General features: G+C 44.4%; 1 protein-coding gene across 2 annotated transcripts; it reads right to left on the bottom strand.

Moving 5' to 3' along the window:
* Positions 1-815: 815 nt before the first annotated feature.
* On the bottom strand, positions 816-16071 carry stoml1 (stomatin (EPB72)-like 1). Of its 2 annotated transcripts, XM_064990223.1 has the most exons (7): positions 15546-16071; positions 14958-15064; positions 14539-14688; positions 10500-10703; positions 7805-8036; positions 2521-2742; positions 816-2119 (listed from the first exon to the last, which is right to left on the bottom strand). In XM_064990223.1, exons 1-7 carry the CDS (start codon positions 15709-15711, stop codon positions 1917-1919), a joined length of 1284 nt encoding a protein of 427 aa, XP_064846295.1. In that variant the 5' UTR covers positions 15712-16071; the 3' UTR covers positions 816-1916. The 2 variants fall into 2 exon arrangements, with proteins under 2 accessions (XP_064846295.1, XP_064846296.1); XM_064990224.1 differs by lacking the exons at positions 14958-15064; positions 15546-16071 and adding an exon at positions 14738-14806.
* Positions 16072-16347: the final 276 nt, after the last annotated feature.

Raw genomic sequence — 16347 nt, 5'->3', positions numbered from 1 at the left:
ACCCATCTGGATGAGGAGGAGTAGGTGGAGGAGAATGCCAACCCATCTGGATGAGGAGGAGTAGGTGGAGGAGAATGCCAACCCATCTGGATGAGGAGGAGTAGGTGGAGGAGAATGCCAACCCATTTGGATGAGGAGGAGTAGGTGGAGGAGAATGCCAACCCATCTGGATGAGGAGGAGTAGGTGGAGGAGAATGCCAACCCATCTGGATGTTGAGTAGGTGGAGGAGAATGCCAACCCATCTGGATGTTGAGTAGGTGGAGGAGAATGCCAACCCATCTGGATGTTGAGTAGGTGGAGGAGAATGCCAACCCAACTGGATGAGTAGGTGGAGGAGAATGCCAACCCATCTGGATGAGAAGTGAACTGTATGTAATAACCACAACATCACAGAGATGCGTCTATGTGAACTGAATGTGTTCATTTGTATTTATTTTGGATCTCCATTAGTTCCTGTCAAGGCAGCAGCTACTCTTCCTGGGGTTTATTATGGATCCCCATTAGTTCCTGCCAAGGCAGCAGCTACTCTTCCTGGGGTTTATTATGGATCCCCATTAGTTCCTGCCAAGGCAGCAGCTACTCTTCCTGGGGTTTATTATGGATCCCCATTAGTTCCTGCCAAGGCAGCAGCTACTCTTCCTGGGGTTTATTATGGATCCCCATTAGTTCCTGCCAAGGCAGCAGCTACTCTTCCTGGGGTTTATTATGGATCCCCATTAGTTCCTGCCAAGGCAGCAGCTACTCTTCCTGGGGTCCAGCAAAATCAAGGCAGCTTACATAATTTTAAAAACACACTCACAGATTTCACAACACACTGTGTGCCCTCAGGCCCCCAATATATTTATTACAGAATACACAACACACTGTGTGCCCTCTGGCCCTACTCCACCACTACCACATATCTACAGTACTAAATCCATGTCTATGTGTGTGTATAGTGAGTATGTTATCGTGTGTGTTATCATGTGTCTGTGCCAATGTGTGTGTCTCTTCACAGTCCCCGCTGTTCCAATTTGTAAGTCGCTCTGGATAAGAGCGTCTGCTAAATGACTTAAATGTAATGTAAATGTTTTTTTAATCTGTTTTTTAATTCTGATTCTACTGCTGCATCAGTTACCTGATGTGGAATAGAGTTCCATGTAGTCATGGCTCTATGTAGTACTGTGGAATAGAGTTCCATGTAGTCATGGCTCTATGTAGTACTGTGGAATAGAGTTCCATGTAGTCATGGCTCTATGTAGTACTGTGGAATAGAGTTCCATGTAGTCATGGCTCTATGTAGTACTGTGGAATAGAGTTCCATGTAGTCATGTCTCTATGTAGTACTGCACACCTCTCATAGTCTGTTCTGGACTTGGGGACTGTGAAGAGACCTCTGGTGGCATGTCTTGTGGGGTATGTTGGGTGTCTGAGCTGTGTGCCAGTAGTTTAAACAAACAGCTCGCTACCTTCAGCTTGTCAACACTTCATACAAAAACACGTAATGAGGAAGTGAAATCTCTCTTCCACTTTGAGCCATGAGAGATTGACATGCTTGTCATCAATGTTACTTTTTAAACCACAACATCAAAGAGATGGGTCTATATGAACTGTTATTAGTGACCATGTATTTCTAGGACCTGGTATTTATATAAAGGCAGGTCTGAAGCCAGTGCTTAAGGTCAGAACCATGTATTTCTAGGACCTGGTATTTGTATAAAGGCAGGTCTGAAGCCAGTGCTTAAGGTCAGAACCATGTATTTCTAGGACCTGGTATTTATATAAAGGCAGGTCTGAAGCCAGTGCTTAAGGCCAGAACCATGTATTTCTAGGACCTGGTATTTGTATAAAGGCAGGTCTGAAGCCAGTGCTTAAGGCCAGAACCATGTATTTCTAGGACCTGGTATTTGTATAAAGGCAGGTCTGAAGCCAGTGCTTAAGGCCGGAGTAGCTTGATGACTTCCTCCAGCTTCATGGCAGTCTTCAGGTCTCCCTGGACCTTGAGTCGCCCAGTGGCGTAGGCTGCGAAGGGTCGTAGGGTTCCCTCGAACATAGCCAGCAGGTCCTGGTCCGTCATACTGAGGGTGACGTCTGGTACCTGACCCTCTGGAGGGGACCCTGGTCCGGCTGAGCCACTACCTACACAGAGGAGAAGGGGAAGTCACTGTTAGTCTGTTAGTTTGTTATCTGACAGAGATGATGGGATAATGACTTACTAAATACAGACTAAAGCCCTAAACTAGAAAGCATGTTAAATCCTATTGAAAGTTATCTTTCGTGAGGGATGAATGTGTTTGGGAAACTGGCCCTAAAAAGGTTTATCTTATCAAACACAGGCTGGAGGGATAGAGACTGTTACCATAACAACAGAGGTCAAGTCATTTGCTTTACATGACAAAGGAGGTCCAAAGAACATGTTTGCAAAACAATGTCACGCCAGTTTCCCAGACCTAGAACAAACCATCCTCGGAGAATGCTTTTTTGTCCAGGAAACCCGGCCCTATAAGACTCTATAGAATGACAGTTTGTCGTTGTCTCACCTTGGCTGAGGTCTACGTAATAGCTTGTCTGTTGTCCGTCAGGCGATTGGAGTAGGAACAGGAAGCAGGCTCCCACCTGACTGACCAGAGACTCTGAGAGGAGAAGGCCCTCGTACAGTTCCAGCACTGACATGGGCCTGGTTACAGCTTCATCCCTGGCTCCGGTGCGACTTATAGCCAGAGGAGCACTGCTCACCTCGTCAGAGAAGCTGATGCTGTCCTCTGAGGACACAGAGATACAGATAAGCTGATGCTGTCCTCTGAGGACACAGAGATACAGAGAAGCTGATGCTGTCCTCTGAGGACACAGAGATACAGATAAGCTGATGCTGTCCTCTGAGGACACAGAAATACAGAAAAGCTGATGCTGTCCTCTGAGGACACAGAGATACAGATAAGCTGATGCTGTCCTCTGAGGACACAGAGATACAGATAAGCTGATGCTGTCCTCTGAGGACACAGAGATACAGATAAGCTGATGCTGTCCTCTGACGACACAGAGATACAGATAAGCTGATGCTGCATAGTAAAAAGAAAATGTCAAACTTGAATGAGTAGGTGTGCCCAAACTTTTGACTGGTACTGTATGTGTGTTGTTCTCCCCACTGTATATATATATATATATATATATATATATATATACATACATACATACATATACATATATATATATATATATATATATATATATATAGTGCCTTGCGAAAGTATTCGGCCCCCTTTTGCCCAATTTTTCAGTTTTTGATTTGTTAAAAAAGTTTGAAATATCCAATAAATGTCGTTCCACCTCATGATTGTGTCCCACTTGTTGTTGATTCTTCACAAAAAAATACAGTTTTATATCTTTATGTTTGAAGCCTGAAATGTGGCAAAAGGTCGCAAAGTTCAAGGGGGCCGAATACTTTCGCAAGGCACTGTGTATATATATATATATATATATATATACACACACACACATATATACATACAGTGGGGAGAACAAGTATTTGATACACTGCCGATTTTGCACGTTTTCCTACTTACAAAGCATGTAGAGGTCTGTAATTTTTATCATAGCTATACTTCAACTGTGAGAGACGGAATCTAAAACAAAAATCCAGAAAATCACATTGTATGATTTTTAAGTAATTAATTTGCATTTTATTGCATGACATAAGTATTTGATCACCTACCAACCAGTAAGAATTCTGTCTCTCACAGACCTGTTAGTTTTTCTTTAAGAAGCCCTCCACCTGCACTAAGCTGGGATGGGCTACAGGACAATAGGCAAGCAGCTTGGTGAGAAGGCAACAACTGTTGGCACAATTATTAGAAAATGGAAGAAGTTCAAGATGACAGTCAATCACCCTCAGTCTGGGGCTCCATGCAACATCTCACCTCGTGGGGCATCAATGATCATGAGGAAGGTGAGGGATCAGCCCAGAACTACACGGCAGGACCTGGTCAATGACCTGAAGAGAGCTGGGACCACAGTCTCAAAGAAAACCATTAGTAACACACAACGCCGTCATGGATTCAAATTCTGCAGTGCACGCAAGGTCCCCCTGCTCAAGCCAGTGCATGTCCAGGCCCGTCTAAAGTTTGCCAATGACCATCTGGATGATCCAGAGGAGGAATGGGAGAAGGTCATGTGGTCTGATGAGACAAAAATAGAGCTTTTTGGTCTAAACTCCACTCGCCATGTTTGGAGGAAGAAGAAGGATGAGTACAACCCCAAGAATACCATCCCAACTGTGAAGCATGGTGGTGGAAACATCATTCTTTGGGGATGCTTTTCTGCAAAGGGGACAGGACGACTGCACCGTATTGAGGGGAGGATGGATGGGGCCATGTATTGCGAGATCTTGGCCAACAACCTCCTTCCCTCAGTAAGAGCATTGAAGATGGGTCGTGGCTGGGTCTTCCAGCACGACAACGACCCGAAACACACAGCCAGGGCAACTAAGGAGTGGCTCCGTAAGAAGCATCTCAAGGTCCTAGAATGGCCTAGCCAGTCTCCAGATCTGACCCCAATAGAAAATCTTTGGAGGGAGCTGAAAGTCCGTATTGCCCAGCGACAGCCCCGAAACCTGAAGGATCTGGAAAAGGTCTGTATGGAGGAGTGGGCCAAAATCCCTGCTGCAGTGTGTGCAAACCTGGTCAAGAACTACAGGAAACGTATGATCTCTGTAATTGCAAACAAAGGTTTCTATACCAAACATTAAGTTCTGCTTTTCTGATGTATCAAATACTTATGTCATGCAATAAAATGCAAATGAATTACTTAAAAATCATACAATGTGATTTTCTGGATTTTTGTTTTAGATTCCGTCTCTCGCAGTTGAAGTGTAGCTATGATATAAATTACAGACCTCTACATGCTTTGTAAGTAGGAAAACCTGCAAAATCGGCAGCGTATCAAATACTTGTTCTCCCCACTGTGTGTGTATGTGTGTGTGTATGTGTGTGTGTGTGTGTGTGTGTGTGTGTGTGTGTGTGTGTGTGTGTGTGTGTGTGTGTGTGTGTGTGTATATAAAGTTTGGGCACACCTCCTGAGTGGCGCAGCGTTCAAAGGCACTGCATCTCAGTGTTAAAGGCGTCACTACAGACCCTGGTTCGATTCCCGGCTTTACCACACCCGGCCGTGATTGGGAGCCCCATCGGGTGGCGCACAATTTGCCCAGCGTCGGCCAGGGTAGGCCGTCATTGTAAATAATAATTTGTTCTTCACTGACTTGTCTAGTTACTGACTATGACTGGTCCTCCTAGCTATCTGGAGATGAATGTACTGACTATGACTGGTCCACCTAGCTATCTGTAGATGAATGTACTGACTATGACTGGTCCACCTAGCTATCTGGAGATGAATGTACTGACTATGACTGGTCCACCTAGCTATCTGTAGATGAATGTACTGACCATGACTGGTCCACCTAGCTATCTGGAGATGAATGTACTGACTATGACTGGTCCACCTAGCTATCTGGAGATGAATGTACTGACTATGACTGGTCCACCTAGCTATCTGCAGATGAATGTACTGACTATGACTGGTCCACCTAGCTATCTGCAGATGAATGTACTGACTATGACTGGTCCACCTAGCTATCTGGAGATGAATGTACTGACTCTATGACTGGTCCACCTAGCTATCTGGAGATGAATGTACTGACTATGACTGGTCCACCTAGCTATCTGGAGATGAATGTACTGACTATGACTGGTCCACCTAGCTATCTGGAGATGAATGTACTGACTATGACTGGTCCACCAAGCTATCTGCAGATGAATGTACTGACTATGACTGGTCCACCTAGCTATCTGGAGATGAATGTACTGACTATGACTGGTCCACCTAGCTATCTGAAGATGAATGTACTGACTATGACTGGTCCACCTAGCTATCTGAAGATGAATGTACTGACTATGACTGGTCCACCTAGCTATCTGAAGATGAATGTACTGACTATGACTGGTCCACCTAGCTATCTGAAGATGAATGTACTGACTATGACTGGTCCACCTAGCTATCTGGAGATGAATGTACTGACTATGACTGGTCCACCTAGCTATCTGGAGATGAATGTACTGACTATGACTGGTCCACCTAGCTATCTGGAGATGAATGTACTGACTATGACTGGTCCACCTAGCTATCTGGAGATGAATGTACAGACTATGACTGGTCCACCTAGCTATCTGGAGATGAATGTACTGACTATGACTGGTCCACCTAGCTATCTGGAGATGAATGTACTGACTATGACTGGTCCACCAAGCTATCTGGAGATGAATGTACTGACTATGACTGGTCCACCTAGCTATCTGGAGATGAATGTACTGACTATGACTGGTCCACCTAGCTATCTGGAGATGAATGTACTGACTATGACTGGTCCACCTAGCTATCTGGAGATGAATGTACTGACTATGACTGGTCCACCTAGCTATCTGGAGATGAATGTACTGACTATGACTGGTCCACCTAGCTATCTGGAGATGAATGTACTGACTATGACTGGTCCACCTAGCTATCTGGAGATGAATGTACTGACTATGACTGGTCCACCTAGCTATCTGTAGATGAATGTACTGACTATGACTGGTCCACCTAGCGATCTGGAGATGAATGTACTGACTATGACTGGTCCACCTAGCTATCTGGAGATGAATGTACTGACTATGACTGGTCCACCTAGCTATCTGAAGATGAATGTACTGACTATGACTGGTCCACCTAGCTATCTGGAGATGAATGTACAGACTATGACTGTGATATGGGGTTGTCCCACCTAGCTTGTGCCCTCATCAACACTACCCAGGTGAAGGTGTTACTAATGAAAACAGGTTTACTGGGTGACTGTACCTGTCCTAACCAGGGGAGGTCCATTGTGACTGTACCTGTCCTAACCAGGGGAGGTCCATTGTGACTGTACCTGTCCTAACCAGGGGAGGTCCATTGTGACTGTACCTGTCCTAACCAGGGGAGGTCCATTGTGACTGTACCTGTCCTAACCAGGGGAGGTCCATTGTGACTGTACCTGTCCTAACCAGGGGAGCTCCATTGTGACTGTACCTGTCCTAACCAGGGGAGCTCCATTGTGACTGTACCTGTCCTAACCAGGGGAGGTCCATTGTGACTGTACCTGTCCTAACCAGGGGAGGTCCATTGTGACTGTACCTGTCCTAACCAGGGGAGCTCCATTGTTACTGTGTAACTGTACCTGTCCTAACCAAGAGAGCTCCATTGTTACTATGTGACTGTACCTGTCCTAACCAGGGGAGGTCCATTGTGACTGTACCTGTCCTAACCAGGGGAGCTCCATTGTGACTGTGTAACTGTACCAGTCCTAACCAGGGGAGCTCCATTGTGACTGTACCTGTCCTAACCAGGGGAGGTCCATTGTGACTGTACCTGTCCTAACCAGGGGAGGTCCATTGTGACTGTACCTGTCCTAACCAGGGGAGCTCCATTGTGACTGTACCTGTCCTAACCAGGGGAGCTCCATTGTTACTATGTACCTGTACCTGTCCTAATCAGGGGAGCTCCATTGTTACTGTGTAACTGTACCTGTCCTAACCAAGAAAGCTCCATTGTTACTATGTGACTGCACCTGTCCTAACCAGGGGAGGTCCATTGTGACTGTACCTGTCCTAACCAGGGGAGGTCCATTGTGACTGTACCTGTCCTAACCAGGGGAGCTCCATTGTGACTGTACTTGTCCTAACCAGGGAAGCTCCATTGTTACTATGTAACTGTACCTGTCCTAACCAGGGAAGCTCCATTGTTACTGTGTGACTGTACCTGTCCTAACCAGGGGAGCTCCATTGTTACCGCCAGCCATATTGCCCAGGAAGTGCATAGCCAGTTGTTGTATGGGTCCGGCCAGGCCCTCGAGACCAGGAATAGAGGGGGGTAGGATGACCGAGCCAGGCCCAGATGAATGGTCCTCTGGGGGCTTCAGGACAGCACCTACAGTCAGCTCCACCCTGTCTACCTCCAGACCCCAGGGCTTGGTCATCTCATTGATGTCCATCTGGGGAAGAAAGGTTAAGAAACCATGGTGACTTCACATCCTCTCTCCTTCTATAAAACACTTCGTAAACGGAGAGGACCTAAACGGAGGAACTGCAATGGGTTTTCAGAAGGAGGCGAGGAGAGAGGAAGTGAGGGAAGATGGAGAGAGGGAACTTTCACTTCAACGGTACAAGAATACAGTGACCCAAACAGATTAGATGATAACTGTGACCTGATGCATATTAGGGCTGGGTGGTAAGACTGTATTTTACTATATATATATCACTTTGAGTTCACTTTACCTTCTATAACGGTATTTCAATGTTTGGTTTGTTAAATGTGATATTGCTACATCAAAGATTATGGATATACTGACAAGATACATGTCTCTCAACCCTGACAATGGGAATCATTGTCCACAAAGCGGCACGGAGGTCTGTCGAGCTCCCGCCTATCCTTTCTTTGGATTGGTGGATACATCTCATTATTATAAAAAATATATATATATATATATATATTTGATGAGGGTTGTTGAGGTCAACCGTCTGTTTTCAATGGAGAGAGACGCTATGATACTAACCTCATACCATTTCTCTGGCTACGTGAAGTAGCTAAGAGAAAACATTTAATGTAGCCAAAGATTATAGGGTCCCCTAGAAAACGCTGATCAACACTTTGGTTCCTACCCTGTCACAATAACTCCTCCCTGGCATTTTCATTTGTTGTCCTGTCGAACACTGTATTCAAAGTGCCCACTATTATATATTCTAACTTCAGAATTAGAATAAATCATTATATTTCCATGATTCCAACAGTTCATCCAAGAGTTTTGATCTAAATCGCATTTGCAATATTATAGATTTGCCTGCCCATATCTTGCAGCACTGTGTGGCAGTGTGGAAATGATCTCAAATGAGTGCAGGAAATACAGAAATGGATGAAAATGCTGAAATCTTTTTGGGGTTGAAGTTTAATTGAACAAGATGGGTAAATGGTAAGTTAGTCTAACTATCCAGCTATTTAAACCTGTGGTATGGATGGATGTAGATACGCAGACCCACGAGCCACTGCAGCCCACAGCCACTCAGTTTTTTAATGGTCTCACCCCCATCAAAGTTGCCCATCCCTGCTATAAACCAATCAGAATGGAGAAAGACCCATTGAAATCACTTAGAATGTTATGTGTTGTCATCCTAGGGTGACACACTACTAAAATAAAACTGTCATAAATTTGAAAAATAATGTGAAATTATATTTTTGTCATATCGCCCAGCACTAATGCATATTAAGTGTTATATTTAAATACACTGAACAAAAATATAAATGCAACATGTTAAGTGTTGGTCTCATATTTCATGAGCTGAAATAAAATATCCCTGAAATATTTTGTAAGCACAAAAAGCTTCTTTCTCTTAACATTTTGGCCCCAAATCTGTTTACATCCCTGTTAGTGAGCATTTCTCCTTTGCCAAGATAATCCATCCACCTGACAGGTGTGGCATATCAAGAAGCTGATTAAAAATCATAATCATTTCATAGGTGCACCTTGTGCTGGGGACAATAAAAGGCCACTCTAAAATGTGCCGTTTTGTCACACAAAACAATGCCACAGATGTCTCAAGTTTTGAGGGAGCGTGCATTTGGCAGTACGTCCAACCGGCCTCACAACCACAAACCACGTGTATGGCGACATGTGGGCGAGCGGTTTGCTGATGTCAACGTTGTGAACAGAGTGCCCCCATGGTGACGGTGGGGTTATGGTATGGGCAGGCATAAGCTACCGACAACGAACACAACTGCATTTTAATCGATGGCAATTTGAATGCACAGAGATACTGTGATGAGATCCTGAGCCCCATTCATCCACCTCCATCACCTCATGTTTCAGCTTGATAAAGCACGGCCCCATGTCACAAGGATCTGTACACAATTCCTGGAAGCTGAAAATGTCCCAGTTCTTCCAAGGCCTGCATACTCACCAGACACGTCACCCATTGAGCATGTTAGGGATGCTCTGGATCAACGTGTTGGACAGCGTGTTTCAATTCCTCCATACTCACCAGACACGTCACCCATTGAGCATGTTTGGGATGCTCTGGATCGACGTGTTGGACAGCGTGTTCCAGTTCCCATCAATATCCAGCAACTCAGCAGCCATTTAAGAGGAGTGGGACAACACAGGCCACGATCAACAGCCTGATCAACTCTATGTGAAGGAGATGTGTGGTGCTGCATGAGGCAAATGGAAGTCACACCAGATACTGACTGGTTCTCATCCACACCCCTACCTTTTTATTAAAGGTATCTGTGACCAACAGATGCATATCTGTATTCCCAGTCCTCTGAAATCCATATATTAGGGCCTAATACATTTATTTAAAAGGACTGATTTCCTTCTCTGAACTGTAACTCAGTAAAATCTCTGAAATTGTTGCATGTTGAGTTGATATTTTTGTTCAGTATATGTGTACTGCTGCCTCACCCCAAGGTATTCTCCCAGTTTGATTCTCTCAGTCTGAATCTCCCTGACGCTCTTCCTGCCCAGGCTGGTTGTCATGGCGTTGTGGGCAGTGAGGCGTGTGGAGGCGTTAAGATCCTGAACCGACACCACTGACATCACCGGGCTCCAGATACGGAACTGGATATCTGCCCCTACAGACACCACACCTCCGTCCCTGGTAGTAACCTGTTATAACACAGCAGAGAGAGGGTTATAACTGTTATAGAGAGGGTTATAACTGTTATAGAGAGGGTTATAACTGTTATAGAGAGGGTTATAACTGTTATAGAGAGGGTTATAACTGTAATAGAGAGGGTTATAACTGTTATAGAGGGGGTTATAACTATTATAGAGAGGGTTAGAACTGTTATAGAGAGGGTTATAACTGCTATAGAGAGGGTTATAACTGTTATAGAGGGGGTTATAACTGTAATAGAGAGGGTTATAACTGTTATAGAGAGGGTTATAACTGTTATAGAGAGGGTTATAACTGTTATAGAGAGGGTTATAACTGTTATAGAGAGGGTTATAACTGTTATAGAGAGGGTTATAACTGTTATAGAGGTTAGAACTGTTATAGAGAGGGTTATAACTGTTATAGAGAGGGTTATAACTGTTATAGAGAGGGTTATAACTGTTATAGAGAGGGTTATAACTGTTATAGAGAGGGTTATAACTGTTATAGAGGTTAGAACTGTTATAGAGAGGGTTATAACTGTTATAGAGAGGGTTATAACTGTTATAGAGGTTATAACTGTTATAGAGAGGGTTATAACTGTTATAGAGAGGGTTATAACTGTTATAGAGAGGGTTATAACTGTTATAGAGAGGGTTATAACTGTAATAGAGAGGGTTATAACTGTTAGAGGTTATAACTGTAATAGAGAGGGTTATAAATGTTATAGAGGGGGTTATAACTGTTATAGAGGGGGTTATAACTGTAATAGAGGGGGTTATAACTGTAATAGAGGGGGTTATAACTGTAATAGAGGGGGTTATAACTGTAATAGAGGGGGTTATAACTGTAATAGAGGGGGTTATAACTGTAATAGAGGGGGTTATAACTGTAATAGAGGGGGTTATAACTGTTATAGAGAGGGTTATAACTGTTATAGAGGGGGTTATAACTGTTATAGAGAGGGTTATAACTGTTATAGAGAGGGTTATAACTGTTATAGAGAGGGTTATAACTGTTATAGAGAGGGTTATAACTGTAATAGAGAGGGTTATAAATGTTATAGAGGGGGTTATAACTGTTATAGAGGGGGTTAGAACTGTAATAGAGGTTATAACTGTTATAGAGAGGGTTATAACTGTTATAGAGAGGGTTATAACTGTTATAGAGAGGGTTATAACTGTTATAGAGAGGGTTATAACTGTTATAGAGAGGGTTATAACTGTTATAGAGAGGGTTATAACTGTTATAGAGAGGGTTATAACTGTTATAGAGAGGGTTATAACTGTTATAGAGAGGGTTATAACTGTTATAGAGAGGGTTATAACTGTTATAGAGAGGGTTATAACTGTTATAGAGAGGGTTATAACTGTTATAGAGAGGGTTATAACTGTTATAGAGAGGGTTATAACTGTTATAGAGAGGGTTATAACTGTTATAGAGAGGGTTATAACTGTTATAGAGAGGGTTATAACTGTTATAGAGAGGGTTATAACTGTAATAGAGAGGGTTATAACTGTAATAGAGAGGGTTATAACTGTTAGAGGTTATAACTGTAATAGAGAGGGTTATAAATGTTATAGAGGGGGTTATAACTGTTATAGAGAGGGTTATAACTGTAATAGAGAGGGTTATAACTGTTATAGAGAGGGTTATAACTGTAATAGAGAGGGTTATAACTGTTATAGAGAGGGTTATAACTGTTATAGAGAGGGTTAGAACTGTTATAGAGAGGGTTAGAACTGTTATAGAGAGGGTTAGAACTGTTATAGAGGGGGTTATAACTGTTATAGAGAGGGTTAGAACTGTTATAGAGAGGGTTATAACTGTTATAGAGAGGGTTATAACTGTTATAGAGGGGGTTATAACTGTTATAGAGGGGGTTATAACTGTTATAGAGGGGGTTATAACTGTTATAGAGGGGGTTATAACTGTAATAGAGAGGGTTATAACTGTTATAGAGAGGGTTATAACTGTAATAGAGAGGGTTATAACTGTTATAGAGAGGGTTATAACTGTAATAGAGAGGGTTATAACTGTTATAGAGAGGGTTATAACTGTAATAGAGAGGGTTATAACTGTTATAGAGAGGGTTATAACTGTAATAGAGAGGGTTATAACTGTTACAGAGAGGGTTATAACTGTTACAGAGAGGGTTATGTTATAGAGAGGGTTATAACTGTTACAGAGAGGGTTAGAACTGTTACAGAGAGGGTTAGAACTGTTATAGAGGTTATAACTGTTATAGAGAGGGTTATGTTATAGAGAGGGTTATAACTGTAATAGAGAGGGTTATAACTGTTATAGAGAGGGTTATAACTGTTATAGAGAGGGTTATAACTGTTATAGAGGGGGTTATAACTGTTATAGAGAGGGTTATAACTGTTATAGAGAGGGTTATAACTGTTATAGAGAGGGTTATAACTATAATAGAGAGGGTTATAACTGTTATAGAGAGGGTTATAACTGTTATAGAGAGGGTTATATAACTGGATATCTGCCCCTACAGACACCACACCGCCGTCCCTGGCAGTGACCTGTGGCGGTGCTCTGTGGCGGTGCTCTGTGGCGGTGACCTGTGGTGGTGACCTGTAGTGGTGACCTTTGTCGGTGCTCTATGGTGGTGACCTGTGTCAGTGCTCTGTGGTGGTGACCTGTGTCAGTGCTCTGTGGCGGTGACCTGTGGTGGTGACCTGTGTCAGTGCTCTGTGGTGGTGACCTGTGTCAGTGCTCTGTGGCGGTGACCTGTGGTGGTGACCTGTGTCAGTGCTCTGTGGCGGTGACCTGTGTCAGTGCTCTATGGTGGTGACCTGTAGTGGTGACCTGTGTCAGTGCTCTGTGGTGGTGACCTGTGTCAGTGCTCTGTGGCGGTGACCTGTGGTGGTGACCTGTGTCAGTGCTCTGTGGTGGTGACCTGTGTCAGTGCTCTGTGGTGGTGACCTGTGTCAGTGACCTGTGGTGGTGACCTGTGTCAGTGACCTGTGGTGGTGACCTGTGGTGGTGACCTGTGTCAGTGTTCTGTGGTGGTGACCTGTAGTGGTGACCTGTAGTGGTGACCTGTGTCAGTGCTCTGTGGCGGTGACCTGTGTCAGTGCTCTATGGTGGTGACCTGTGTCAGTGCTCTGTGGTGGTGACCTGTGTCAGTGCTCTATGGTGGTGACCTGTGTCAGTGCTCTGTGGTGGTGACCTGTGGTGGTGACCTGTGTCAGTGCTCTGTGGCGGTGACCTGTAGTGGTGACCTGTGTCAGTGCTCTGTGGCGGTGACCTGTGGCGGTGACCTGTGGTGGTGACCTGTGTCAGTGCTCTATGGTGGTGACCTGTGTCAGTGCTCTGTAGTGGTGACCTGTGTCAGTGCTCTGTGGCGGTGACCTGTGTCAGTGCTCTGTGGCGGTGACCTGTGTCAGTGCTCTGTGGCGGTGACCTGTGTCAGTGCTCTGTGGCGGTGACCTGTGTCAGTGCTCTGCGGTGGTGACCTGTGTGAGTGCTCTGTGGTGGTGACCTGTAGTGGTGACCTGTGTCAGTGCTCTGTGGTGGTGACCTGTGTGAGTGCTCTGTGGTGGTGACCTGTGTGAGTGCTCTGTAGTGGTGACCTGTGTCAGTGCTCTATGGTGGTGACCTGTGTGAGTGCTCTGTGGTGGTGACCTGTAGTGGTGACCTGTGTCAGTGCTCTGTAGTGGTGACCTGTAGTGGTGACCTGTAGATGTGTTCGTGTGGAGTAGTGGTTACTTAGGGCACTATAATTTACATTTGAGTCCTTTAGCAGACAGTCAGAACTAAAAACATCAGTTTGATTTGTACCCTGCACATCATTAATGTTTGAGCTAGATTGCGTGCGTGTGTGTGTACCTGGCATGGAGGGATGTTGAAGGCCCGGGTTCGTAGGTCAACTCTCTGCCACTGGTCAATAAGAGGCAGAAGCAACACCACTCCTGGCCCTTTAGGAGGACGTACTCTGCCCAGACGAAACACTACGATGCGCTGGTAGTTAGGGACAACCTGTAGGACAGATATTCCTGTTAATGAATCAACAGAGAAAGTGCGTTACCTTCAGTACGAACCAGCCTGACATGGGGAAGGTTAGTGCGTTACCTTCAGTACGAACCAGCCTGATATGGGGAAGGTTAGTGCGTTACCTTCAGTACGAACCAGCCTGACATGGGGAAGGTTAGTGCGTTACCTTCAGTACGAACCAGCCTGACATGGGGAAGGTTAGTGCGTTACCTTCAGTACGAACCAGCCTGACATGGGGAAGGTTAGTGCGTTACCTTCAGTACGAACCAGCCTGATATGGGGAAGGTTATGAAGGTGCAGATATAGACCATGAAGCAGACGATAACATTGCAGATCCAGGACAGCCATCCCTGAGTGGAGTCTGGAGAATAGAGAAGAGATGTTAGGTTTGATCTTGGAGCTGATCAAATTCATTTGAGAAAATACGAACCAGTCCATCAGTCTACCTCATCATAATTATAAATAGGTGTTCGGCGTGAACGCATTGTCACCAATATCGCTACACTGCCCACCGCTAACGGGAACGCTCGTGCCCGCATGCTACAACTTTCTTTCAAGCCCCTTCACTTGTCCGCATACGCGTTGCGATGGCCTCCCGCCATCCTACTTCTGACACCAATGTAGCAAACAGGGGGGAATGGGAAACGAACCTTGGTCTCGAGTATAGCGTGGATCACTACTACAATACGGTACTTGCATACCAAGCTAACATATGACAGCTGTTGTTGCAAGAAGAAATTGCTGGAAAAAAACTGAGCAACGATCTGCTAGGTGGTTAGTACCGACGTTGTATGTAACGTTATCTAACTAACGAGTCGTGCATTAATTTAGCCAATACTTACCACTGTAGTCGTTGTCTCTAACATTGGGGATGTAGTCAAACGAATGTCCTTTATGATGGTGGAATGGAGATTGGATGAAGCTTTCTGTCGCCACGAACAACCCCGGTTTGGCAGTGATCAAATCTCGTTGCGGTAGAGACTGATATCCAGACGCTTTATTATACATTGTCCTGTCAACTTTAACGCTCAATAACGACCTCACTAAATAAGTTAAATATGTGTGTATTTATGGACAAAATCATGGCATTGAATAGATGTTTTAACGGTCAAATTATCGATTTTTTTTTTAATGTATTTTGTTGGCAAGCAAGTGCGTTACTTCCGTGTTTACCTGTTGCTCGGCTGCAGGGCAAAGTGCAGCTTGAGGAGAGAGTTAGGAATACACTGCCATCTAGCGGACGGCTGGTCTGTGTTCCGGTCTAACGTTACACTCCTTATTCTCTGTGCTCCACCAAACATGGCACTGCACTTACATAACTTAAGTTTACTCTTAGTAACTTCATTTCAGGACAAAATCAATAAAGCCTTCACTGATACCCACGGCCCCGCACCCTCCTTTCGTTTGTCCTCTACTTATTTTTCTATGTTTTTCTATCCTATTGGCCCGTTCAAGAAGATATCTGCACATTCCCATTAGGAAACGCCTACTCTGTGTGCAATAACTAAATTCACCTTTACACTCCTTTTAAACAACTTGAGCAAAGATTAAAGTCTACAAAATGTAGTCCACTCTGTTCATATCAGATTCTAGTTTTGGGAACAGAAAACTGTATTGTGATAAAATGTTTCATCGATGAGAAAA

This window comes from Oncorhynchus masou, chromosome 15 (assembly GCF_036934945.1).
Source record: "Oncorhynchus masou masou isolate Uvic2021 chromosome 15, UVic_Omas_1.1, whole genome shotgun sequence".
NCBI classification, from domain to species: Eukaryota; Metazoa; Chordata; class Actinopteri; order Salmoniformes; family Salmonidae; genus Oncorhynchus; species Oncorhynchus masou.
The sequence above is the reverse complement of the archived record's forward strand: the minus strand, read 5'-3'. Positions and strand labels throughout refer to the sequence as shown.

Excerpts from the sequence above, each read along its gene's own strand:
- stoml1 (XM_064990223.1), bottom strand. The coding sequence starts at position 15,711 with ATGTATAATAAAGCGTCTGGATATCAGTCTCTACCGCAACGAGATTTG. Across the intron at positions 10,704-14,538 it reads TCAACATCCCTCCATGCCAG|GTTACTACCAGGGACGGAGG; the intron begins GTACACACACAC and ends GTGTTATAACAG. Across the intron at positions 8,037-10,499 it reads AACTGGGAGAATACCTTGGG|ATGGACATCAATGAGATGAC; the intron begins GTGAGGCAGCAG and ends TTTCTTCCCCAG.